Source organism: Oncorhynchus clarkii, chromosome 5, assembly GCF_045791955.1.
Source record: "Oncorhynchus clarkii lewisi isolate Uvic-CL-2024 chromosome 5, UVic_Ocla_1.0, whole genome shotgun sequence".
In the NCBI taxonomy this organism is placed as follows: Eukaryota; Metazoa; Chordata; class Actinopteri; order Salmoniformes; family Salmonidae; genus Oncorhynchus; species Oncorhynchus clarkii.
Window position 1 is genome coordinate 64,100,908 of NC_092151.1, and position 26,853 is coordinate 64,127,760.

The 26,853-nt window shown below is 43.0% G+C and overlaps 2 protein-coding genes across 10 annotated transcripts in view; one reads left to right on the forward strand and one right to left on the reverse strand.

The window, feature by feature from the left end:
• Window positions 1-6,361, forward strand: part of LOC139409206 (MPN domain containing) — a 7,651-nt gene extending 1,290 nt beyond the window's left edge. For 2 of the 5 annotated variants that reach the window (XM_071154031.1, XM_071154030.1), the window contains exons 3-14: window positions 2,080-2,282; window positions 2,486-2,707; window positions 2,902-3,013; window positions 3,128-3,209; window positions 3,297-3,393; window positions 3,510-3,582; window positions 3,710-3,786; window positions 3,909-4,077; window positions 4,190-4,260; window positions 4,359-4,448; window positions 5,376-5,468; window positions 5,743-6,361. In XM_071154031.1, coding sequence (XP_071010132.1) covers window positions 2,080-2,282; window positions 2,486-2,707; window positions 2,902-3,013; window positions 3,128-3,209; window positions 3,297-3,393; window positions 3,510-3,582; window positions 3,710-3,786; window positions 3,909-4,077; window positions 4,190-4,260; window positions 4,359-4,448; window positions 5,376-5,468; window positions 5,743-5,829 — 1,376 coding nt within the window. In that variant the 3' untranslated portion in view covers window positions 5,830-6,361. Of the gene's footprint in view, window positions 1-94; window positions 810-2,079; window positions 2,283-2,485; window positions 2,708-2,901; window positions 3,014-3,127; window positions 3,210-3,296; window positions 3,394-3,509; window positions 3,583-3,709; window positions 3,787-3,908; window positions 4,078-4,189; window positions 4,261-4,358; window positions 4,449-5,375; window positions 5,469-5,742 lie in introns of those variants that run through there. The other 3 variants (XM_071154033.1, XM_071154034.1, XM_071154032.1) reach the window with 3 other exon arrangements.
• On the reverse strand, window positions 4,604-25,496 carry LOC139409208 (endophilin-A2-like). 5 transcript variants are annotated; one of them, XM_071154040.1, is made up of 11 exons: window positions 25,266-25,438; window positions 17,716-17,784; window positions 16,930-17,002; window positions 16,590-16,733; window positions 16,323-16,456; window positions 16,022-16,180; window positions 11,914-12,017; window positions 11,242-11,381; window positions 10,940-10,984; window positions 9,598-9,712; window positions 4,792-4,859 (listed from the first exon to the last, which is right to left on the reverse strand). In XM_071154040.1, coding segments are annotated over exons 1-11 (1,029 nt in total). In that variant the 5' UTR covers window positions 25,311-25,438; the 3' UTR covers window positions 4,792-4,858. The 5 variants fall into 5 exon arrangements, with proteins under 5 accessions (XP_071010142.1, XP_071010143.1, XP_071010141.1 ...); XM_071154042.1 differs by lacking the exon at window positions 10,940-10,984 and having other exon boundaries at window positions 4,788-4,859; XM_071154038.1 differs by lacking the exon at window positions 4,792-4,859 and having other exon boundaries at window positions 7,040-9,712; window positions 25,266-25,496.
• Window positions 25,497-26,853: the final 1,357 nt, after the last annotated feature.

A 26,853-nucleotide genomic window follows, 5' to 3' on the forward strand; every position in this document is an offset into this window, starting at 1 on the left:
GATTTATTGTCACAGTGAATGTTTACTTGTAAGTGGAGGTTTGCTGCCCCCCACAGGATTTGTTTTGTTAATTTGCTCCTTTTCGTGATAGAGGAACCTCGCAAAGGAGGAAAGAGACGAGGGGGAGCGTGGGACTGACTGTAAGAGGAGGAGATTCTCTAGTGTCTAAATATAGGGGAATTAAGGGCTAGGGATGATGCGGTTTGGACAAGGCTAACTTATTTTACATATGTTTGTAAATGTGTCTTTGGCTACTTGTGGTACGTGTTTATAAATGCCAGCAATTAAATGTTTTTATTATTTTCTCTTTGCTAGAATCACCGAATGGACTGACTGGCCACGTACATAGCGGCTGTCTCAAAGCACCGAGCGACACTATCTTTCCGGAAGCAGGAATTTATAAACTGATGATCTAATTCTGCCATGTAATTACTAATTTATAGATAAATATATATTTTGACTATATCAAACTATGTCCGATACCGAGTGGACATTGCATAGTAGTAGCCGAATAGTAGCCGATGAGACATAGGATCAAAGAAACATCGCTTTTGTTTACGGGGAGAGTGACAAGGACGGGAGTGAGAGAAAGAAAGGGGAGGGGAATTGACATTAAAGCAACACAACAAGGAAACTACACTGCAGATACAGACGCCTTCATTTTATGTTTTTGAATAATAGCTCGCCAGCCAGTGTGGCGAATTGTGTTTATTGAACCTATTCTGTGCATTGCTCTAAAGTGGCCCGAAAAGAAAACCTCTTGGCGGAGTTGGAAATAAAGCCGCTCTCCGACGCTTTCAGAGAAATGGGTGAGAATTATAAAATAGTGATTTTAATTATAATACTCGGTGAAATTAATCTCGAGCAGCAGGCCTCGTGTTGCGGAGAAATGCAGAATAACCAATGGCCAGAAAACAAAAACAAAGCGCATACATATTTAATCTAATTTTAATAGTGGTAATTAATAAAATAGAAAATGAGATCATATCAGAAGGCTATTCTTTTGTCCCTATGGAATTTCTTCTGCGTTTTTGGTTTCTTAATAACCATACAAAAGGACGGTGTCTCACAAAGGCCCCAGCGTTAATTAGGGTCTATCACAATTATCACAAGTGGCAACTAATTAGCTATGTCAAACATCTCTAAATGTAACATGTCCTACAGATTATTACTACATTTAAACTGTGACACTAATTTATGTGGGTCAGTGGGTGACTTCTTGACCTCAGATGTCATGACCCCTGTATTTGTATTTATTAAGAATCCCCATTAGCTGCTGCCAAGGCAGAAGCTACTTTTCCTGGGGTCCAGCAACATTAAGGCAGTTATATACAATTTAAAATATTACATTACATTTCATAACACTTTTCACAACACATTAAGTGTGTTCCCTCAGGCCAACACTCTGCTACCACATATCTACAATACAAAATCCATGTGTACTTGTGTGTAGAGTGCGTGTCTTATGTGTATGTGTGCCTGTTCCATAAGGTGTATTTTTTTACATCTGCATCAGTTACTTGATGTGGAATAGAATTCCATGTAGCCATGGCTCTATGGTAGGTGGACAGTGCTACATAGTCTGTCTATTCTGGACTTCTGGACTGTGAAGAGACCTCTGGTGGCATGTCTTGTGGAGGAGTATGCATGGGTGTCTGAGCTGTGTGCTAGTCGTTTAAACAGACACCTCGGTGCATTCAGCATGTCAACACTTCTTACAAAAGAAAGTAGTGATGAAGTCAATCTCTCCTCCACTTTGAGCCAGGAGAGATTTGCATGTATATTATTAATGTTAGCTCTCTGTGTACATTTTAAGGGTCAGCCATGCTGCCCTGTTCTGAGCAAGTTTAGAGGGAATCCTTTGTTGGACTCAAGGATATAATATCTTATTTTGGATTAATTACAATCTTTCGTTCTTCATTTCATGTCAAGATCATGGCACCTTATCATGTTTTCATTTGGACATGTTTTTGTTACATTGTAATAAGAGTGGTTCCTCTCTCTGAGCTCACCTTTCTATTGTATACATGGCCTACAAATGCATCATACATAACATTTAATGTGTGTGTGTGTCTTCAGGCTCTGAGCCACCCTTGTCTCCACAGGTGGTGGAGGAGGGAGCAGAGGAAGAGGAGGAGGAGCTGAGTGGAGGAGAGGAGTCTGATCTAAGGACCCCTTCAGGGCGTGGCTCCCTGCTGACTAGGCGAGGCATCACCTTGAGAGTGCTGCTGAAGGACGGCCTGGTTGAGCCTGGGGACGGAGTGCTGTCCATACACTACCTGGTAAAAATACAGTAGTTGATAGATGTCTATACATTACCTGGTAACAAGATAACAGTAGATATTTATACACTTTCTGATAATAACAGATTAATGTACACTACCTGAAAATACATGTTCACACACTATCTAGTAATAATGGTTATTACTAATGCTACATATGCAATAAGCCTAATTGCATCCTTCTCTACCTGTTCTCTCCCCAGGGTAAGAAGTTTGTAGGCGATCTGTTGAATGATGGGAAGATCCGCTGGGTGGAGACGGGGCAGATCTTCAATTCTCCCAGTGCCTGGGCCACACACTGCAAGCGCCTGGTCAACCCTGCCAAGAAGTCAGGCTGTGGATGGGCCTCGGTGCGCTACCGGGGCCAGAAACTAGTGCAGTACAAGACCAGCTGGCTGCACAAGTACCAGCCCAGTGCAGACATGGTGAGGAGGGAGAGATGGTGGTGAGGATGAAAAGAGCAGGGTGGGAAAGAAGGGTAGTAAAAGGAAGCGATGGAGGTTTGTTGATACGGAAACTAAAAGCTAAAAGGGGACGATGAAAGAGGGAGAGAACTGCTGTAGAAGACTGTTAGTATGAAAACTAGCATCTCACACCCTCCCTCTTCCTGTGATGTCAGAGCCTGGTGAGCGAGGGAGAAGATGACGAGATGGGAGATGAGGAGGAGGAAGAGGGGAAGACGGCAGTGCCGACAGATGACAAGAACAGGAAGAACAAACCTGAGCTGCACGGTGAGATTAAATCCACCAAGAATCTCTAGAAATGGCATTATGTAATTTTAACTGTGTATGGTAGAGTGTGATATGGGAAAGGGATAGATGCATCTAATGTGCTTTCTCTTGTAGATATCAGCCTTGTGCCCAGGAGAGGAGACAGAGAGCGAATCCCAGTCAGATACTGCACTCTGGGTACCAGGGATGCTGCAAGGTATAATTGTGTTCGTCCCAGCCTATGTCTCTGTAATGCATATAAGTAAGCTTCAACACTAATCAAACACATACTGTATATCGACAGGGATCCACACACGTTGGTGGAGTTATCAGCTTTCTCAGCCATTAACAGGTTCCAGCCTTTCAATGTTGCTGTATCCAGCAATGTGCTGCTTCTCATGGTAAGCATGAGTCACACCGTGGTAGTAAGAGAGGAAATTTGAAACCGGGGTATAGGCTACAGTTTGAATCTGTCTTATTGGTGGAAATTGACAAAAGCGTGATTGTGTGCCCTCAGGATTTCCACTGTCACCTGACCACCAGTGAGGTGGTGGGCTACCTCGGAGGACGATGGGACACTAACACACAACGTGAGTATTTCCTATAAAAGCAGAGACCGTGAGCAAACAGGACATTGTACTTCCCCTCTGACATTACAGTAACGATCTTCAACATGTATGATGTTCATGAACTGTCTGTTGTGCCCTTTGCTTGCAGTTCTGACAGTTTTAAGAGCATTTCCCTGTCGTACACGATTGGCAGACAGAGATTCGGCCTCTGCTGTTGAAGAAGAGGTAAGCCCTACTAACACTGCTAAAACCAGGATGTGGATCAACATAAGTCAATTCCATAATATGATACAATCATACATGTTTGGGTGAAATACAAATGGTCTCTTCTTCTAATTACCTTACAGATCTGCCAGAATCTGTTCATGCGAGGGCTGTCATTGGTGGGCTGGTACCACAGTCACCCTCGGGGCCCCGCCCTGCCATCCCTGCAGGACATCGACTCTCAGATGGACCACCAGCTGAGGCTCCAGGGGAGCAGCAATGGCTTCCAGCCCTGCCTGGGCATTATCTGTGGTCTGTACTGGGCAATCAGCTGGCACCAATGGGGAAAAAAACTTTTCATATAGAAAATGAAAATAAATAACCAGACATTGAACTAACATTCAAATGTGTCCCTGATTTTTAGGCCCCTATTACCATGGGAACCAGGGTGTGGCGTCCACTATAACACCGTTCTGGGTAGTGCCACCCCCGGAGGTGAGTGCAGTGGTAATACATGCCTTAATGAATAAGAACATATTCCTCTAAGACAAGGTAAACATCTATAACACTTATCACCATTCTTCCATCCACAGCAAAGGCCCAATGACTATGGCATTCCAGTGGCTGTGGAGGTGACCTATGTACAAGATAACTTCCTAACTAGTGATGTCCTGAATGAGATGGTACTGTTCGCAAACTTATACTGAAGAAAAATATAAACGCAACATGCAATAATTTCAACGGTTTTACTGAGTTACAGTTGATCTAAGGAAATCAGTCAATTGAAATAAATGAATTAGGCCCTAATCTATGGATTTCACATGACTGGTTCAGGGGCGCAGCCATTGGTGGGAATGGGAGAACATAGGCCTATCTACTGGGGAGCCAGGCCGAGGCAATCAAAATGAGTGTTTCCCCACAAAAGGGATTTATTACAGAAATAAATACTCCTCAGTTTCATCAGCTGTCCGGATGACTGTTCTTAGGCGATCCCGCAGGTAAAGAAGCCGGATGTGGAGGTCCTTGGCTGGCATGGTTACACGTGGTCACACTTGGTCTGTGGATGTGAGGCCGGTTGGACGTACTGCCAAATTCTATAAAACAACGTTGGAGGCGGCTTATGGTAGAGAAATTAACATTAAATTCTCTGTCAACATTCCTGCAGTCAGCATGCCAATTGCACGCTCCCTCAAAACTTGAGACATTTGTGGCATTGTGTTGTGACAAAACTACACATTTTAGAGTGGGCTTTTATTATCCCCAGCACAAGGTACACCTGTGTAATGATCATGCTGTTTAATCAGCTTATTGATATGCCACAATTGTCAGGTGGATGGATTATCTTGGCCAAGGAGAAATGCTCACCAACAGGGATGTAAACAAACTTGTGCACAACATTTGAGAAAAATACGCTTTTTGTGCGTATGGAACATTTCTGGAATATTTTATTTCAACTCATGAAACATGGGACCAACACGTTACATGTTGCGTTTATATTTATGTTCAGTATAATTATAATCATAGTAACCATATCTATGCAAATAAATTCAGTGGTAGGACATTAACCACTTTGTCATGTCACTGTTTTATGTTCAATTATTGTTCCACAGATGCTGCTGGTGGACTTCTACAGGGCAGCCCCTGACCTGGTGCAGTTCCATCAGTTCTGGTGTCCTGATACCACCATGATGGACAAAATCAAGGTCTGCTCATATAAGAACTCATTAACAACAGGAAACTGCATACCAACTAACTTTTTGGCATAGATATCCTATTAAATTAATTGAATTCCTTATATGCTTTTTGGCCTTTCATTTAAGGCTAGAATGCTAACTTGTGATCCGTGCGTGTTATCCAAATTATCACACATCTCTCTGACATCTACAGTTGTGTGAAGTTCAGGTCAAACATGTTATCTCCAGTTGGGATATGTCCTACAGAGATTTCCTCCTCACCGGTTTGGTTTCTCTCCCTCAGGGCTCTCTGAGCGGCCATGCACCCAAAGACCAGGCCTATTCTCAGATCCTGGAGCATGTCTACAACCAACTCATCAACACGCACTAAGCTGGAGGAGAAACAAGGTTGTGTGTATGCACTGGCTTCAAATGAAAATCTAAAATAACCCATTCCTCATATAGTTCACTACATTTGTAGGTCTCTATATAGGGAATAGGCTCTACACAGAGAATAGGTTGTCATTTCTGCCCTTTGTCTGTGGCACTTCAACTGCTGCCCTGACCTCAGGCATACTGTAAGTTGGATGTGCACTGTCCTGACGGAGGAGATGGTGACTCCTGAGTCTGGAGGGCGAGTGTACTGTTCTCCATGGCCTTTTCTGACTGTGAGGTCTGTATCACTGACAATGTTTGTACAGTATGACATGTGCGTGCTGTGAATGTGTCCCCTAGCGTCTGCTGCCAGTGCTTGACGTCAGACTGTTGTTACAGAAGTTGACATGGAAATAAGGATCTTCCTCTTCTCTATTACCTGTGGTGTATTTATCTAAACTGTGGTCTGTGACATGTTAGTACTAATATGTGAACAATCCTTTGAACCCGCTGAATACCTAATACATTAAAAACACACACTGGAACTACTTCTGTGTTTGTCTGTGTTGGTGCTTTGGAAAGAGCTACACGGCCACCTTTCGTACCAACAACCTATTCAACACTACAAGCCAAAACCAAAGGTAAAAATAATCATTAGTGGGCCTCCCGGTTGGCGCAGTGGTCTAGGGCACTGCATCGCTAGCTGTGCCACCAGAGACTCTGGGTTTGCGCCCAGGCTCTGTCGCTGCCGGCCGCGACCGGGAGGTCCGTGGGGCGACGCATAATTGGCCTAGCGGCGTCCGGGTTAGGGAGGGTTTGGTCGGTAGGGATATCCTTGCCTCATCGCGCACCAGCGACTCCTGTGGCGGGCCGGGCGCAGTGCACGCTAACCAAGGTCGCCAGGTGCACGGTGTTTCCTCCGACACAGTGGTGCGGCTGGCTTCCGGGTTGGATGTGCGCTGTGTTAAGAAGCAGCTTGGTTGGGTTGTGTTTCGGGGCACGCATGGCTTTCGACCAAAGTCTCTCCCGAGCCTGTACGGGAGTTGTAGCGATGAGACAAGATAGTAATTACTAACAATTGGACACCACGAAATTGGGGAGAAAAAAAGGGGGTAAAAAAAATAAAATAATCATTAGTGTAAAGTCCACCCTCTTTACATGCATTAACATTTTGGCATCCAGGCAGAAGTTGAGCATTTTATAACCAAAACATTCCATACACTCAGTGCAGAATGCTTTTTTTCTCCATTTATTTATCCAAAGATGGTAGAAGGGGGAAACAAGACAAAGCAAGTACAAATATTTTGATAATACATGACAATATATTGCAGTTAAATTTGACATACCATACTAAAATGACATACCAAAAGTAAAAGAATGCTTCAACTAAATTCAACTGTATTGGATAGACCTACATGCAAAGATTAATAACAAATATTAAGGTTTCGTATATAAAAAATACTATTGAGTGCAAGAAAGACCTTTAGTTTTTAAAGAGAATTCTGGTACTCCAACTGATTAGACAGAAATAACCCTTTTTAAAAAGTGTAGTGTGACACAAAGACATGCACAAATGTATGTACACCGCAAAGTGCCAAGACTGGAAATGGCAACAGAACCCTTGGTACAGAAATGTATGACCATTGTAAGTAGCTTGGTTATTTTGGTTGGTAGTATTATTCCTTCCTTTCCCAACGGCACTGAAGCACCCCTAACTATGGATTCTCTGTTTGTTCTGGACTTGTGGTGGTGTGTGATCCAGTCAGCACCAAGTTGCTCTTAACCAGTCCATCACTCCACTCTCCCATTGAAATGAACTACGAGCAGGCCTGTAAACGTATGGAAGAGATCAAACACCAGAGTGAGGTGTGACAGAGCAGGGTGGTGGATGGAGGGAGTAGCCTGGAGCAGAGAAGAGTAGCTTAAACTCATGACCATTGAAAGTAGCCTGGACCTCAACACTGAGGGGAGAGGCATTTCTGAATGAAAGAGTGCACTGCAGCAACAAGTGTGACTCAATCACATCGCCTCCACAACCATCAATCGTGGGGGGTCTCTTAGCGCTGATAGTATGCATCTTGGTAGTAGGGGCTTTTCCTAACAGAACAATCATCACAAATAAAATAAGACTTCTGCTATATATTATTCCTTTTCCCTTTTTGTCCTGTTCGGCATCACTAACCTGTCTTTACTGTATTTGAGGCCCTATGCAGTCCTGTCCAGCAGCAACATACCAACTCCAGACTAGAACCCAACCCATCCTAAGAGACCCAGCGAGGACTATGATAACCAACGGAGTAGTAAATAATACAAAATACAGGAAGAAAGTGACTGACGTGAATGAATGGGATTTACTGATCCAAAAGATGTTCAGTCACACACACAACGCCGCCAGCAGCGTTGTCGCTTATGGAGGCACTAGGACGGACAGACGGGTACTATGACAGCTAAAACCAAACACCATATCATGGTTAACACACCATGTACTCTATTCTATGTGGCATGTGTTTCCTCTGTTGAACAGATGATTAGACAGTGAAGAAAAGTAAAACACACAGGCTTCGTATGTTGCTAACGTCACTAAATGTGCAGTAGCCCATCCCTGGGGAAAGCGGTTTCTTATAAATGTTAGTGTTTGACTTTGGGTCTAGTGTTCTCCTCAGGGGCTTCAGTCTCTGGCTGTCTGAATTTGAACACCCTCTCAGTAGAGGCCTATAACTAAACAAAACGTACAGGCTCTTATACGTACAGCAACAATCTCATTGGAGGACCAAGGTGCAATTTAACAGTTTAGCTGTACATTAAAAAACAATAAACAAGGCTGAAACCAAAACAAATCAAATACACACCATTGCAAAACTAAACAATGTCTGAGGCCCTTCAAGCTCTCCTGTGGCTCAGGCATACAGGATGTACATAGCGTTGTAAATCTACTGACTGTAAATGGATCATAGCTACAAGGCATTACTGTAGTTGTTTACTGAGGAGGGGAGTGGTTGTCTAAGCTTGGCCGGCAGGGGGCTCCTAGAGACGTTGTCCAGTCAGACTCCATCATTTGGAAAGGCTGTGCAGTTGCAGTGTGTCTGACATACTTGCCTTGGAAATAAGGCAAGTATTCACCAGAGTCCATACTGAAATGTGGGACCTACAGAAACTTTGGATGTTACAAATTACTTTTAAAATGTCTGTAGTTATGAAAATAAGGCTTTACAAGTTGTACAGTTTTTACAGAGTCAGAACCAGCTAAACTGCCGATGTAAATGTATTCTGCTGCTTACCTGTATGTAATTTAACGTTAAATAATAGATTTTGACCATTTCAATTCTAAATTCATTTCATTTGAAACTTCCCTTTCTATTGGGATATCTGTGGTTGACAGAAAACATTACTTTAAAAAATTAAGTCTGGTTTAGTTCGGTTCTTCATGTCTGTGTCCGTCTGTCCGTATTTATTTTTGCTTGGGGGGCAGCGGGGGTCATATTCAAATCTCTCTTTCTCAGAACTGGAATGCGAGAAACCACCATCTTCCAATTTCCTTCCTTCAAACGTCAAGATGACAAAGTGACAAAGAGTACAAGTACATCTGTGATGATGGCGATGATGGTAAAGATGAGGACAAAGACTATAATCTGTTAACTGGCTCCTCATTCCCTCCCTCACTCTCCCGTTCCCATTATCTCTCTCATGTACTCTGTACAGCACTCCTTAATGTGGCAGGGGGACAACGATTTCCACGTAGTTGAGAGGGAAGAATCCTGATTGACCATGCAGCATGCCCTCATACCAGTTCTCGTCGATCTGATTGGTCAGGGTGATGATGTCGCCCTCCTTGAAGCCCAGCTCTCCCTCGTTCTCTGGGTCAAAGTCAAACAGGGCCTTACAGGACGGCTGTTCTGAGACTGAATGACAGAAAGAGGAGAAAGAGAGGAGGAGAGAGGGGTGGAAAACGGGGAGAGAGGGTTGAAAGAGTGTACATCCCTGGCAGACCAGTCCCATGTCCACTCTCTGTCCCTCCCTCCCTCCTTCCTTCAGCTGGCTGACAGAGCTGGAACAGTGTCAGACAGATTGTGGTTTTAGGTTTACACGGCACCCTGTTTGTTAGCTTGTGATTCACACTGCAGTTTGAGTATTTGTGTGTGTGGCTGGGCTGGGATATTATCACACTGCAGGCAGTGCAGGCAGTGTTAGTGAGAGACACGACGCTGAGTGATGGAGAGATGACCTGGTCCCCTCCATATTGTCCTGTCTTGTTTTTAGCTGGGGCCTGCAAGGGTTGAGGACTACAGTGGCTAGGACTGGAGGGGTACAGGAAGTCTGTCTATGACACATAGGGTGGAACACACATGTCGGTCAGTCTCACAACACACACACGCAAAAGTAGTTGACCACACACTGATGGGTGTCCCAATCCCAATGTTTTGCATCATCTCTGTGAGACACTGCCCTGCTCCCCCTCTCCATCCCTCCCTCTCTCTGAGCTCAGGCAGTCATGGCCATGGCTCTATCCACACACCAGGCTTTTTGTCTCAAAACAATTTCCTCTTTGTGTCAGTTTACCCCACAGGGCATGGTACAGTGGATATGGGGAGGGATCCATCACGGTCTCTGCCTGGGAGATTCACTTTCATTGTTGAACACAACACATCCCCTCCCCATACATCTTGGAGACTTCCAGAGATACAACTAACCCAAAGATGTATCATATCTCTATCATTACTCAACCCATATATGTAGTTAGTATCATCTAGAATAAGCCTTACAGTTACACCAGCTATCTGTATGTGATAATGATCCAGCTGACAATATGGAGTGGGTTTAGTCCAATGTTACTACTGCATTCACTGTAGGTCATTAAACTGTGTCAATCAAAAAGCTCTAGGCTTCATATCTAAAAACAATTCTGGTAAACATTTAAACCAGAGAAACTACCAAACCCAATGAAGAACCGAATCAAATTATCCGTTTCTCAAATATCATGTGTACAAGATGATGGATCAGTTCAATCACAGAACTTCCAAGTCAAGAGCTTTTTGATTTGACACTTGGCTCACTGATAGTATTGCAGCAACCATTTCATACAGGTAGCTTGGTTGCCATCTCTCTGACACTCTCACTCTCCGACTCACATCTGGTTTTCTGAAATGACAATCTGGCGTGGAGGAAGTGTAACTCTGATTGCATAGGAAGAGAAAAACAAGGTCAAAAGGAAACGAGGGCAACCAGCTGACCGTTTCCTGCACCCCCCCTCCTGTTCATTATCTCCACACACGCACACCTCATCCTTCAACAAACACACAGTCATACTACACTGCAGACTCAGTGTGAGTGAAACTCGAAACTGGCTGCAGTAGTAGAATAAGATTGAAAGAAATGGCCTTCTCTTTGATGAGCTGATATACACTGTAGGTAAAATGTCCAACTGTGTTACCTGAGTTGCGGGAGGATGGTGTGGCAACGGAGGTCGTGTAGCCACCATTGGTTGATTGGTTGTCACATTCTCCAAAGTCAAAGATGGGTTTGGGCTTGGGCGTATACTCGCGGCGTGGTCGGTTCTGGGCCTCGTTCATCCTGAAGAGAAAGAGAGTTAGATTAACCCAGCAGGTCCAGAGATCAAAGTTCATTTCTGTTAAAAATAGAACATTTGACATTTTTGTCATTTAGCAGTTCCGCTTATCCAGAGGGACTTACAGGAGCAATTAGGGTTAAGTGCCTTGCTCAAGGGCACAGACAGATTTTTCCCCTAGCCGGCTCAGGGATTCAAACCAGCGACCTTTTCAATTACTGTCGCAAAGCTCTTAACTGCTAGGCAAGTAGGCTTACTGGCTGGAAAATATCAAGAACTCAAAATGTACACAAGGTCAACCAGTGTGTACTGTATGCTCTGTGATTGAGGGCCTTGAATGTGTTGTTTCAGATTCACAGGAGAACACATTGAGACAGATATGGAAAGGACACACATGATTGTTATGACTAGACAGGGAGAAGGGGTTGGTGAGTGGGCCTACTGTATCTGTATAATGACACTTTGGACACATAACTTGCAGTGATTGAGCAGGGAAGAAAGGTTAGGGATAGAGATGGAGGCTGCTGCATTGTGTACCTGTCCCTCAGTTTGTCCGAGAGCTCGTCCAGGATCTGTGTGGCCTGTCTGTGGTACTGCAGCTGGGACTCCACCAGAGACGACAGCTGGCTCACCTGCTCTATCTGCACAGAGACACACACAGAGAGCAGGCTATGGTTACTGACTGTACACACTCACACACAAACAGAGATACAAGCATGCACTCAGTCACGTACACAGAGACACACGCACAAGGACCCAGCCCATGGTCACACTTGATACACACATGAGTAATAACAATGGCATTCCCCTGGATACCCAGTATCACACTGTGGTTAATGTGTAATCTGTCTAATGGTAAGTGAGAGCAGTACTGTAAATTAGATAAACTAGGGGGAAAACATATTTTAGTGATTAGATTTTACTTAAGTTATAAAATACATTTTTACCAAGACAAATACGATTATTCCTCTTCTGAATCGTTCAGTGGGGTCTTTCTCTAATATATATCAAAAAGTCAAATGTTGTAACCTAATAAAGAAATGCTACAAAAATCATTTCCAGCAAGCTATTCTAGTCTAGCGTTTTTTATACATGGGACTCCAAGAGCTAAAGAGCGGTGAGCACAGGAGCTTGCATATTGCGCAAGAGACAGAGGCTATAAGTTAGAAGCTTATTATGCATAACCCATCATTAATTAGCCCAATATAAAGGCTGATACTGCATTGAATGTATTACCTGAAAGAGGTAGGCTAGGACATCTATATGTAGGGCTATATACTGTATCACTCTAGAACAGGATTATCTATTTTGGATGCTATTTTAATGGAGATGACTGCACGAGAGTCCTCGCGCTTGGACTGATTTAAAGCAACGATATTCGAGTGATAGGCTTTTTTTAAACTCTGCAACTGCAATGAAAAAATATATTTTCTTCACAATTAAAAAACAAGTAAAAAACTCCCTAAAGCCAGATGGATGGGTAAATTAAACGCGCAGTCTGTCTTTATATTACTGCAACATAGGCTAATCTGCAGAAAATGTAGGCCTACCTGTCACAAGGAAAAAAGTGACCATGATGAGATGATAGGTCTACATGCATTGTGAACTGCTGCTCCATACTGAGATGGACTGTCAGTCCCCACCCTGAGCATTGATTCATCATGCAGAGCCGGTAGAGAAGCCAGATTTACAGTGCATTTGGAAAGTATTCAGACCCCTTGACTTTTTCCACATTTTGTTACATTACAGCCGTATTCTAAAAGGGATATAATAAATAAAAATCCTCTGCAATCTACACACAATACCCCATAATTACAAAGCGAAAACAGGTTTTTAATAATTATTTGCTAATTTATATATTTTTTTAAACAAGGACCCTTTGCTATGAGACTCAAAATTCAGCTCAGATGCATCCTGCTTCCATTAACCACCCTTGAGATGTTTCTACAAATTGATTGGAGTCCACCTGTGGTAAATTCTATTGATTGGACATGATTTGGAAAGGCACACACCTGTCTGTATAAGTTCCCACAGTTGACAATGCATGTCAGAGCAAAAACCAAGACATGAGGTTGAAGGAATTGTCTGTAGAGCTCCGAGACAGGATTGTGTCAAGGCACAGATCTGGTGAAGGGTACCAAAACATTTCTGCAGCATTGAAGGTCCCCAAGAACACATGGAAGGGGTACAGGAAGAAGATTGGAACCTCCAAGACTCTTCCTAGAGCTGTCTGCCCGGGTAACTGAGCAATCGGGGGAGAAGGGCCTTGGTCAGGGAGGTGCTCAAGAACCCGATGGTCACTCTGACAGAGCTCTAGAGTTCCTCTGTGGAGATGGGAGAACCTTCCAGAAGGACAACCATCTCTGCAGCACTCCACCAAGCAGGCCTTTATGGTAGAGTGGCCAGACGGAAGCCACTCCTTGGTAAAAGGCACATGACAGCCCGCTTGGAGTTTACCATAGGCACCTAAAGAATCTCAGACCATGAGAAACAAGATTCTATGTTCTGATGAAACCAAGATTGAACTCTTTAGCCTGAATGCCAAGTGTCACGTCTGGAGGAAACCTGGCACCATCCCTACGGTGAAGCATGGTGGTGGCAGGATCATCCTTAATGAAAACCGTCTCCAGAGTACTCAGGACCTCAGACAGGGGCGAAGGTTCACCTTCCAACAAGACAACGACTCTAAGCACACAGCCAAGACAATGCAGGAGTGGCTTCGAGACAAGTCTCAGAATGTCCTTGAGTGGCCCAGCCAGAGCCCGGACTTGAACCTGATCGAACATCTCTGGAGAGGCCTAAAAATAGCTGTGTGGCAATGCTCCCCATCCAACCTGACAAAACTTGAGAGGATCTGCACGGAAGAATGGGGGAAACTACCCAAATACAGGTATGCCAAGCTTGTAGCATCATACCCAAGAAGACTCGAGGCTGTAATCTCTGCCAAACAAAGTACTGAGTAAAGGGTCTGAATACTTATAGTACGTAAATGTGATTTCCGTTTTTCATATTTTATAAAATAGCTCAAATTTCTAAAAACCTGTTTTTGCGTTGTTATTATGGGGTATTGTGTGTAGATTGATGAGGTAAAAAAAACGATTTAATCCATTTTGGAATAAGGCTGTAATCTAACAAAATGTGGAAAAAGTAAAGGGGTCTGAATACTTTCCGAAGGCACTGTAGGCATCACCAATGCTTCCCACAGTTATGTCAGGTTGGCTGGATGTCCTTTGGGTGGTGGACCATTCTTGATACACACAGGAAACTGTTGAGTGTGATTACCCCAGCAGCGTTGTAGTTCTTGACACAAACTATACCCCGCTCAAAGGATTTACATCTTGCACATTCACCCTCTGAATGGCACACATACACAATCGTTGTCTCAATTGTATCGAGGCTTAAAAATCCTTCTTTAACCTGTCTCCTCCCCTTCATCTACACTGACTGAAGTGGATTTAATAACATCAATAAGGGAACATAGCTTTCACCTAGGTTCAGATAAATAAAGCAATATTTTCTTATGGCTCTGTCAGTAATCTTTAATTTTCAACAGACACAAAAGACAAATTTCCTTTATATAAATATCCCCATAACATGAACATTAAATGAAAGAAACCGGTATTCAAGGCACCATCAGTAGACTATATTTTCTATTTTAGCAAAACCTCCCACAGAGGTGCATTCAGATGACTCGTAATGTCACACAGAAAAGCCATTTCACACAGAAACATTTCGTCTCGGAGTTGTGTTGTGTCTTTCCCTTTGCTGTCCAAGAACAGACAAATCTCCTCACGAAGCTCGAAACATCTTTGAAGCACCTTTCCCTGGCTTAGCCATCGCACCTCTGTGTGATAAGGCAAATCACCATGCTCCGTTTCTAACTCCGTCAGAAATGCCTTGAACTGGCAGTTCTATGTCATGGAAAGAGCAGGTGTTCTTAATGTTTTGTTTACTCAGATTACTTTAGTCTAAGACTGCCACCATTGAAGTAATTTGTGGTGATGAGGGGCGTTGTACAAAACAAAGTCATCGGCGATTGTGTTCTGGCCCAACACATCGTTTTCGGACCAATCACGGCCTCGAATGTGTTCACATTCGGTGAAGTGTCGGGACTCAGATCATGACTCACTGCGGAGAAGCAACTAACATCCGTGGGCATGGCGTAGCGTTTGGCTGGAGCAAGGAGTCTGGGTAGCCAGGTAAGAGGTTAGGACCATTGATTTTCTTAAAGGATTATCTATTAACATTATTTTACTCATTGGTCAAAAGATGCGTTTTTGATTGGACACCCTATATAAACCCTCAACAGAAGGGCGGGTAGGGATAACCACAGTTAACATAGGCCACAAAGCTGATTAACGCTGTACATAGATAATATTTCATGTTGACCTAAGTTGGTTCATGGTGCAGGTGACACTCTTGTTATGGTGGAGAAGTGTGGATTTAAACAGTAAATCTAATTGAACAAATTACCTTTAGCCCATAGATGGCACCGCTTGCCCCCAACGGAACTGGTCTCTATCACTGAGCAATCAGACCGATAATGAAATCATAAACATCAGATTGATGCTAGGATGGGTATTCCCATTGACATTGTGAATGTTATCAGGGGACAGGCCCACACCCACAGACAGGTACTACTTACGTCAGTCTCCAGTATGTTGTACATGCTGATCTCGGCCACCTCTTTAGACTCGTGGAACTTCTCCAGTGCCTGTCTCAGCTCCTCATCTGGTATTTTCCCTTGGCGCTTCTTCTTATAGTCGTAGTCCAGACGCCTTCCCTCCAGCTTCTTCAGATGGTGCTGGGGGATGGGAGGAGGAGTAAGAGGAGGAGAAGAGATGGGTAGATGAGGAGAGGGATGTAACTCACATTCAGTTAAAACTAGAGAGATGACAAAGAAGTTGAGTTTTAGCAGCAGATAAGCGTGTAACGTGATACCGTACCTGTATCTCTCGGAGGTCCTTGTCAGACAGGTTTTGTAATGGATCAATGAAGTTCTGTTTGACGTCGATGTCTAAAGAGTCCTTCACCTCCGCCAGCCTCTTCATGGTCTCCCCCGCGTCTACTAGAGCCCCACCTGACACAAAGCAAAAGCAGACGCTGAGTCACAAGTGATTAAATTCACCACTCCACAAAACAAATACCATCTATGCACTGGTAGGCATACACTCACAGACAAACAGGCAGGCAGGCAGACAGACACAACGTACCGAAGTTGGTTTCCTCCCCTAGGTCCCGGCCGTACTTGACCATACACTCTCCCAGCAGGCCCTCAGCTTGGGGATAGCCCGGGTTCTTCACCTGGCCTCTGATCTTAGACACAGTGTTCAACATAGACAGCTTCGCCCGCGACGCTGAGAGGGATGGAGAAAGGGAGACATTGAGAGGGAGGGATGGAGAGGTGGCAGTTATAGGACTTGTGTTCAAGCTACCTTATATCTGTGATATAGTACAAAATGCATTTTCTACCACCAATTACACCATTTCTATACATTTTAATTGAAGATCTAATTAAGACACTAAGAATCCCTTTCTGGTCCATTGCTTTACCTGGGTTAGGCTGCAGGTACTCTGAGGTTTTAGATATGACTTCCACCACAGCCTTGCTGGTCACATCTACTTTCTATAAAACACAGGGGAGGGGACGTCACTAACAACCACAAGGAAATATGAAACACAATGTCTTTCCTTTAATTTCTTCCAAATCTTTTACTTGCGATGAGACTAGTTTCCAAATAAGCAATGAAAAAGATAATGAAATATTGTCACTTCGCTAATTGTACTGTTAAATGAAACTGACTTTGTGAAACAACCAAAGTTAATTCAGTGCAGGTGTGTACAATAGTCTTTTTCTGTTGATTGCTGGACTCCATGACAGTTGGCTGAAGCAGCAAAGGCAGGTGCACTGCCACTCTATGTATCTATTCACAGGGCTCCCCTATGAATACTATACTGACATACTGTACACAGCGTGCAAACAGACTGCTCACTAACAGCTGACGCTTCACTTCAGTCCACAGCTATGCATGATGCAACACTCCCTTCTAGTGCATGGTCGTCTAGACTCTATGGTCATATGCAAGTTAAGGTGAACGAGACTGTATAATTAACATCATCACTACTGCATTATGTAACACTGTAGGGCATATCTATTCATGCACTGTGTTGTAGGGCTACGTGTGTCTGGTTGTGTTAACTTATTAAACCTTTGTCCTGATGCCATTCTGTTAACCTGCAAATATATTTGCCTAACGGATAGGCCTAATATATAGAATTCTAACTTACTACTCTACTTCAGGTAACGGTACTTCATGTACAGTCAAAGAGGCATTATACCCTTTCCAAATCTTTGAAGTCTTCATCCAGTTTCGTTCCCTCTGCACCGCCGACCTTCTCACTGACCATCTGCACAGAGAGAGTGGGAGAGAAAAGCGTCATTATTACACAATACATATGCCGTTCTTGAGAGCGAATCAGAAAGATCGCTTTCTTACTCTGTCAGAAAATACAGCTGGCCAGTTCCGCCATTCACATAGTAATGTTCTAATCGTGAAGGTAACAGTTGAATCTTAACTGACATCAGTCTGTACTGACTGACACCATCAAACAACCCTCTAGGAAACAAAAGAAGTAGAGTTCTTCTTTATTCTCACACTGATACACCCCTGTGCAAAAATAAATACAGGCTTGTCTGGATATGACCATTGTAGATCACTGGAGACTACAGTGGAGAAGTTGAGGTGGAATTATGTCAATACAGTAAAACCAGATGCTGGAATCCTGTAAAATATATTTGATCCTCTATAATGACCATGTACTGTATGTAGGGTAATAAACAATCTCATAACTGTAAACATCAATATAGGACATTTCTCACATTCACTTTAACATGTTGGAACTTGTTGTGTAAGACACAAATATGTGCAGGCCACCCAGCATTAAATGTAGCCTACAGGTTTACCTTCTCCCGCTATCTACCCCCCTGTGGAAAAAGACTGCTTTACATGTCTGCACTTTAAAGAGATACTTCAGGCTTTTTGCAATGAGGCACTTTATCTACTTCCCCAGAGTTAGATGAACTAGTGGATACCGTTTTTATGTCTCTCGGTCCAGTATGAAGGAAGTTAGAGGTAGTCGCGAGCCAATGCTAACCAGCGTTAGCACAATGACTGGAAGTCTATGGGTATCTGCTAGCATGCTAACGCTAGTTAGCAACTGCACTAGCGCTAGTTAGCAACTTCCTGCAAACTGCATGCAGACATAAAAATGGTATACACGAGTTCATCTGACTCTGGGGAAATAGATAAAGGGCCTCAACAACAACAAAAAATAGCTCTCTCTCTACCGCACTTCTCTCCCTCAGTTTTGCTTCCCAGTTCCTCCCTCATAAAATGTCTCTCAACTTCACTCCATGGCTATATATAGGGGGACTACAATACAGTATGTAGTAAGGTCAACATTGCAACTCAATTCCAGCTTTGACCTGCTGCAAGTATCATATGATGACCATGACACAATAACATCACAGTGATGCAATAACATTTTCACTCTCTCGATATGATTTCATATGAATCTAGTTGCCAGTGCTTTGATACCACAAAGCAGACCAAACTCTTTGGTCCTTTAAAAACCTGCTGTATGTAAAATATTGTGTGCTATAGCTTGGAATATAAATAAATGTGATTCTGAATGATGTTCGTTTCCAACATTAGGGCTGTTTTTCTAAAGATGTTAAATCCACCATGTTTTGTTTCATTGCCATGACACTAACGAGTTTCGCAATACTGGTATCGTTCCAACCCTACAAAACATACGGTGAACATATATCTTGTTTGTACCCCTTTCTGGATTTTGTAAAATGTTTATAATGACAATACCTAAATGTTTTTGAAGTGACGTACACCGCTTCGCTAATTGAAAGCATATGCACTCTTTTATAAGGAAACTTTAGGATACACATTCAACATGTTTTTATGCCACGTACTGTATTCTGACATCCCAGTTTAAAAACCTTCCCATCATATCCCAAGAGCTTGAATACTTTTTCATTCCCCATAGGCTACCGGTAATTCCTTGGCATTCGAGTAGCCTACATTTCTCTTCCTTCTGCCATGTCAGTCCAAAATATGTTAGGGAGGTCTAGCTAACCCAGTTATGACCAGGAGAAAAACAACTGCCTGTGGGGACAAAGGGACGGTTCTGCAGCATACACTGCCAGTGGCAAGGCAAAACATCTACTCACTACTCCTGTGCACAACCAGCCATGTGTCCCACTGCCTGAGGGGCTTCACTCTAACAAGAGGAGTATAGGCTATTTGCATTTCTACCTCTCAGCCCTGGGAGAGGGATAATCATTGAAAGCCTTTCCTTGTGCAAATGTCACATTGTAGACTAATTAGGCTATAGGACCTTGGTGAGTGCAGTAGGTTGCCTACCTTTAGATTACAGTAATAAACCGTGGTATGTATGAGGTAAACATGATACCCTCTGGCTACGTAGGACTGTTCTAACTTAAGGTTGAGAGCTTCAAGTTCCTTGGTGTCCACATCACCAACAAACTATCATGGTCCAAACACACAAAGGCAGTCGTGAAGAGGGCATGACAAAGCCTATTCTCCATCAGGAGACTGAAAGGATTTGGCATGGGTCGTCAGATCTTCAAAAGGTTCTACAGCTGCACCACCGAGAGCATCCTGACTGGTTGCATCACCGCCTGGTATGGCAATTGCTCGGCCTCTCTCCGCAAGGCACTACAGAGGGTAGTGCGTACGGCCCAGTACATCACTGGGGCCAAGCTTCCTGCCATCCAGGACCTCTATACCAGGCGGTGTCAGAGGAAGGCCCTAAAAATTGTCAAAGACTCCAGCCACCCTAGTCATAGACCGTTCTCTCTGCTACCGCATGGCAAGCGGTACCGGAGTGCCAAGTCTGGGTCTAAAAGGCTTAACAGCTTCTACACTCCAAGCCATAAGACTCCTGAACAGCTAATCAAAGGGCTACACAGACCCCTCTTTTATGCTGCTGCTAATCTGTTTATTATTTATGCATAGTCACTAACTCTATCTACATGTACATATTACCTCGACTAACCGGTGACCCCGCACAATGACTCACATTGACTTGGTACCCCCTGTATATAGCCTCGTTATTGTTTACTGCTGCCGTTTAATGATTTGTTACTTTTTACTTAACACTTTTTCTTAACTTCTTAAAGCATTGTTGGTTAAGGGCTTGTAAGTAAGCATTTCACTGTAAGGTCTACCTACACCTGTTGTATTCGGCGCATGTGACAAATAACATTTGATTTGATTAACATTCACTATAGTCACAGAAAGTGAGGTTGGTGAGAGCAAACTTACTGACATGATGTAGCATTTGGTTTTACTTACTGAAACAGTTCAAAATGAGTTACGCCTATATACTTCAGGGGGGAGGACATGATTGGTACATTATGTGCCCATTAATACAAACCACATTGGGGTGATAAAAAGCTTTCTATAGTTCAGAAAATATACTGATCAAAAATAAACGCAACATGTAAAGTGTTTGTCCCATGTTTCATGAGCTGAAATAAAAGGTCCCAGAAATGTTCCATACGCACAATTTTTTTTTACATCCCTGTTAGTGAGCATTTCTCCTTTGCCAATATAATCCATCCACCTGACAGGTGTGGCATATCAATAAGCTGATTAAACAGCAGGAACATTACACAGGTGCACCTTGTGCTGGGGACAATAAAAGGACACTAAAATGTGTAGTTGTCATCACACAACACAATGCCACAGATGTCTCAGGTTTTGAGGGAGAGTGCAATTGGCATGCTGACTGCAGGAATGTCCACCAGAGCGGTTGCCAGATAATTGAATGTTAAATTATCTACAAAAAGCAGCCTCAAATGTTGTTTTAGAGAATTTGGTAGTACTTCCAAACGGCCTCACAACTGTAGACCACGTGGAACAACGCCCGCCCAGGACCTCCACATCCGGCTCCTTTACCTGCAGGGTCGTCTGACGCTAGCCACCCGGACAACTGATGAAACTGGGTTTGCACAACCGACTTCCTGCACAAACTGTCAGAATCTGTCTGAGGGAAGCTCATCTGTGTGCTCGTCCTCCTCACCAGGGTCTTGACCTGACTGCAGTTCGGCGCCGTAACCAACTTCAGTTGGTAAAAGCTCACCTTCGATGGCCACTGGCACGCTGGAGAAGTGTGCTATTCAAGGATGAATCCATTGTAAACTGTACCGAGCAGATGACAGACATGTGGGCTAGCGGTTTGCTGATGTTAACGTTGTGAACAGAGTGCGGTGGGGTTATGGCATGGACAGGCATAAGCTACAACAAACTGCATTTTATTGATGGCAATTTTAATGCAGAGATACCGTGACGAGATCCTGGGCCCATTGTCGTGCCATTCACCTGCTGCCATCACATCACGTTTCAGCATGATAATGCATGGCTCCATGTTGCAAGGATCTGTATACCAAAATATGAAACATTTGGTTGGGATACTCTGGATCGAGGTGTACAACAGCGTGTTCCAGTTTCTGATCCACGCCCATACCTTTTTAAAGGTATCTGTGACCAACAGATACATATCTGTATTCCCAGTCATGTGAAATCCATAGATTACAACCTAATGAATTTATTTACATTGACTGATTTAATTACATCAACTGTAACTCAGTAAAATCTTGCATGATGCGTTTTAAATTTCGTTTAGTGTATGTACTTCATAGTACCAGTTGTTGCTACAGACGTGAACACTGCTTTTACACTGAGTGTCAGATCTGACGAGTAGAAATGGTCACCCAGCAAATAGAGTGCTGACTTCCTGTGCATGCCGCGCTACCGATTCCCCACATAATGTGTAAGCCAGAGAATGGATCATCTAAACGTACACAGTATCTGGGGTAGAAAGTCCACTGACTGAGGGATGGGGAAAGTGACTCATATAGAGGAATCTGAGTGGGGACGAAGAGGAGCCACAATGACAGTGCAAGAGCTAATAGAATCAGTGTCTAAGCCAATGGTGTTAGCCTATAAAAATATGTTTGCTTTACATCAACAGGTGGGGAAATGGTGTGTTCAGCTCTTGCTAGCCACAAAACTGCTACTGTGGCAAAACATGGATGGTGGCTGTGCTTTCATAGGCCTAAAATATGTTGAGGGGAATAATGAGTGGCGCAGCGGTCTAAGGTACTGCAGCTCAGTGCTAGAGGCGTCACTACAGACACCCTGGTTTGAATCCATGCAGGATCACAACTGGCTGTGATTGGGAGTCCACAATTGGCCCAGCGCCCTCCGGGTTTGGTGTATGTAGGCCATCATTGTAATTAAGATTTTTTTTTATAACTGACTTGCCTAGTTAAATAAAAGGTAAAAAAATATATTTCAATAAAAACAATTTAAAAAATACATTCATAAAAATACATTTTGAAAAAGTAACCCTACAGCTGAATGTTTTATATATTTAGTATATATATTTAAAAAATACATAACCGCCACAGATTGTCTTGAAAGTAACGTGTAAATCTCCTGCTGAAAAGATACAGCTTTATTAAATAGAAATCTTCACAAAGAGAAATGTAGTCACATTTTAGTTATGTAGTGAGGCAGACACACAAGGCCACATACGTGCCGGCTACTGCTAGCTAGATAACGAGGGAGGAGAGCACAACACTGACGCCTGAAAATAGCATCTTCTACACAGAGAATGGTGTGATTGTAATTTATTGGGAGAGAGACAGCTATGAGTCAGCTGTAGTGAGTCAGCTGCCTCCTTAACAATGGGCCAACCACTGCCAGGCTTTCTCCTTCTACACAACATTATAGAAAAAGATCTCATAACTGTCTGACACCTGAATACATCACACACTGGCCCTACTGACCCTGAAGGGAAAAGGCAGTGAAGGACTTCGTAACACTGCTGGCAAAATAGACATGATACACCTATACATTTGGATCATGAAGTATGTATTTCGCTAATAGGCCTATGTGAGATTATGCAGAAAAATACTATCCATGAGTTCATCTGACTCTGGGGATGTAGATAAAGGCTCTCTGCCAAAATCCTGAAGTATCCCTTTAACCTTTTGAGCTGCATATGATCCTTCAGTTAACCACTCCCTTGTGAGTGAATATGATAGGATCAGTCATCTGCAGACTCCACTTTGACCCACCATTTCCTCTAACATTCCCACCAACTTCCCTGTACATATTGCAAAGTATGCTGCTAGTGCAGGACAATGAAAGGCATTTAATTCAGATATTAAGTCAGATTAAGTATTATCTATGATACTTGGTGCGTGTGTGTAAACAAGTTGAATGTGTAGGCCATGTTTTGGAAATGTGTTGAAAAGTAAGGGGGCAGTAAGTAAAGAAAAACATGTGCGTGTGGGGTGCTGCATATATTATCTAAAGCCAACTTCCTGCATTCCATAAGAGCAGAAAAAAGTGCTGTAGAAAAAACAAGAATAATCCTACAACTAAGCCTATTTCCAATCACATGCCATCATTGGTAGTAATGTCCCTGCATGCTCTGAATAAGCATGATATTGTGTGCCTTGCAGGGGAGCATCATTTATTGTTGTCATCGGGCATTATTGACTCCTATGGAGTTTGGCAAGAAACTGCAACTGCATTGCAGTCCAATCCAATCTGGGAAAGCACCGCCTCGTTCATCTCTCTTCGCCCCCTGTAAAACATGCACACACACTGCAGTTCTGCCTCTCCATTTTCTCTTGCACTGTATTTCCATCTTCCCAATGGATTGACTCTACCCACTTTCTCTCGCCTACGGGGATCTACACTTGCTCCTAACAGGAAGTCGGGGTAGAAAGCAAATGGATTTTCTGCAGAGATCAGCAGGAAGAGTGACTCAAAAGTCTATTTTAATAATCAGCAAACAGACCTGAGATCAGACAGGGAGGGCTCCAACTAAATTGAGGATTGTTTATTGTTTAATGAAATGAGCTACAGAAGAGTAACAATGTGTAAAAATGTATTATTTGATCAATACTTTTATAAAGAGATTTCCGATTACATACAAGGCAGTTACTACCAACACCAATCTACACAAAATCAATATCCCCAGGGCATACATAACCTAGTGCCTTCAAACAACTCTGGACATCGAAGACAGTTACTGCAAATTTTCCATTGTTCCCCTCTAATCAGACCTGGGACACAGACTGTGTGTGCAATTAATTATGTTTGGTAGCACAGAAAACCAGCATGCTCCGGACCTCGCAGGGCAAGAGTTGAATACCCCTGGCATTGTAGAACAAATGTGTTACTTTAAGGTGTGCGTCCACCGCTAGCATGCCTGTTGAGTGACAGCCTTGACACATGCACTGTGTAGCTAACGGTAGACTAGATACCTGAAAAAGGTGTTACTTGATGAGATTCCAAACACACACAAAGTAGCTAGTTAGCTGGCTAAACTATCAAGTTTATCAAGGCATTATTTTGAAAGGCTAACGTCAGCCAATGAAATCATAATGACATAGGTAGCTTACTATTTTATTTTCTTACGAATGTCTGTCTAGCTAGTGTGTAAGGTAAGTAACTAACTATCTATCAACAGAACTAGTTAGCCCGCTAAGAGACGCATACACGTAAATGCAAGCTAAGGTTAGCTAGCTAATTTAGCGAACTATTACTTTATCTTGAACCCGTTGATTTGCTAACGTTATAGCTATAACATTAGCTAATACTTATTTAAACCAAAGTGTTAGTTATAGACGGACATGCAAACAAATAATTACAGAACTTCAGAAGTGTATAAAAAGTAACTAGATAAGTTAGCTAACTGGCCACATGCTACCTAGCTATGTTTACTGGCTACAGTAAGTTATTCGGAGGTGAGGAAAGTTGTTCGCTAACCTGGCTGGCTTTATAAAACTGCTTCTTGAAGCCCGCTACTGACATCTTGGAGCCGGACTGTTTCACTTTTGCAGTAAATTAAAGTTGAGAATAACTATCTATCACGCAAAATTGTTAACTAGTACGCCGTGGTCATACGATTGCGCTACCGTCGTTCAGTCAGATATCTGATTGCTGACCACGTCTACGAGGATTTCATGCGGTTCACGTGAACCGCGGTTGTACAAGCACGCAGATCTCTATAAGTGTAGATAGGTCTTGAAAGCCTCTAGTGATATGTAGCTATGAGCATATCCACACAGTGTACACTTTTGCAAAATTGCACCAAGCGGTTAATCCCTGCACTGCACATTCCACAGTTTGCAGATGGTCTCTCCATAAGCAAGTACGCAGCGCCCACTATCGCACAGAAGAGGAACAGGCCAATCAATACAATAGGTTCTATGTTCACTTTCCACCCCCCACAGGGTGGCAGAAGTGTTCTTCAATAGTTTTCTAGACGTGCGTTTTAGTCTCAAGCACTTTCAGGCTAGTTTTGAGATACATTTTGAGCAGTGGAGGCTGGTGGGAGGAGCTATAGGAGGAATGACTACTTGTAATGGCTGGAATGGAGTCAAACATGTGGTTTCCAAATGTTTGATACCGTTCCATTTATTCCATTCCTCCCATTACAATGAGCCCGTCCTTCTATAGCTCCTCCCAACAGCCGCCATTGATTTTGAGATACTCCTACCCGAGGTATAATGAAACAGAAACATATTTTTCTATATCTCTGAGGTCTCCCATATATTAAATGGATGGTTGTGTGAAAATATTTTACTGCAAAAGTGGTTAAATTTATAGATATTGTGGGGTGGACCAAATAAGCTCATGTAACCCAATATTGCTAGTAGCTGTTCAATAGACAACTTCCCAAGTCAAATTTGCTCTCATTCAGTGCTGTATGGTCATGCCTGACTAAAACACATACAGTATCACATGTTTTGTGATGTTGTGGCTATTGTAATCTGCTATAAAACACCCACTAAACTAAAAATGTGCAGAATAATGCCTGGCTGGAGGGGGGTGCGCCACATAAACACATGTAACCCAATATTGCAATCTCTGATATTGCTCATATGTGGAATACAACTATTCAGCTGTCTACCCTACATACACAAACAAACAGCATTAGAATATCTTCATGCATCTTGAAAATATAGACCTGTAAACACACAGATAGAATAGGCAGAAATATCAACTATGAATATTTATGATGAACTTCCATTTTTGGTAGCTGTTCAATAGACACACTTCCAAGTAAAATTTTCTCTCTGATGTATGGTCCTGCCTGACAAAAATGAATGCTGTTACACGTTTTTTTTAATGTTGTGGCTATTGTAATTGTCTCTAAGGAAAACAAGTGGGCTCAGACATCAAAATAAAATAAAATTGGGTCCAAGGTTCGTTCAAGGATCAGCTCCACACACTTACACATTTGAAGATGATCCCAGGGCTCGATGGACAGTGAAAGGGTTGCAGAAGAGGTGGAGCTGGTCAAGCATGGTGCACAAAGGCCACTGTCTCACAGTCAATCCCTAGCCACCAT

What these genes read in the sequence shown, in the direction of transcription:
- LOC139409208 (XM_071154038.1), bottom strand. Translation starts at nt 25,310, where the DNA reads ATGTCAGTAGCGGGCTTCAAGAAGCAGTTTTATAAAGCCAGCCAG. An exon ending in AGGGGAGGAAACCAACTTCG is followed by an intron (nt 16,457 to 16,589) that starts GTACGTTGTGTC and finishes GCTTTGTGTCAG; the next exon opens with GTGGGGCTCTAGTAGACGCG. An exon ending in ACCATCCTCCCGCAACTCAG is followed by an intron (nt 10,985 to 11,241) that starts GTAACACAGTTG and finishes CTATGCAATCAG; the next exon opens with AGTTACACTTCCTCCACGCC.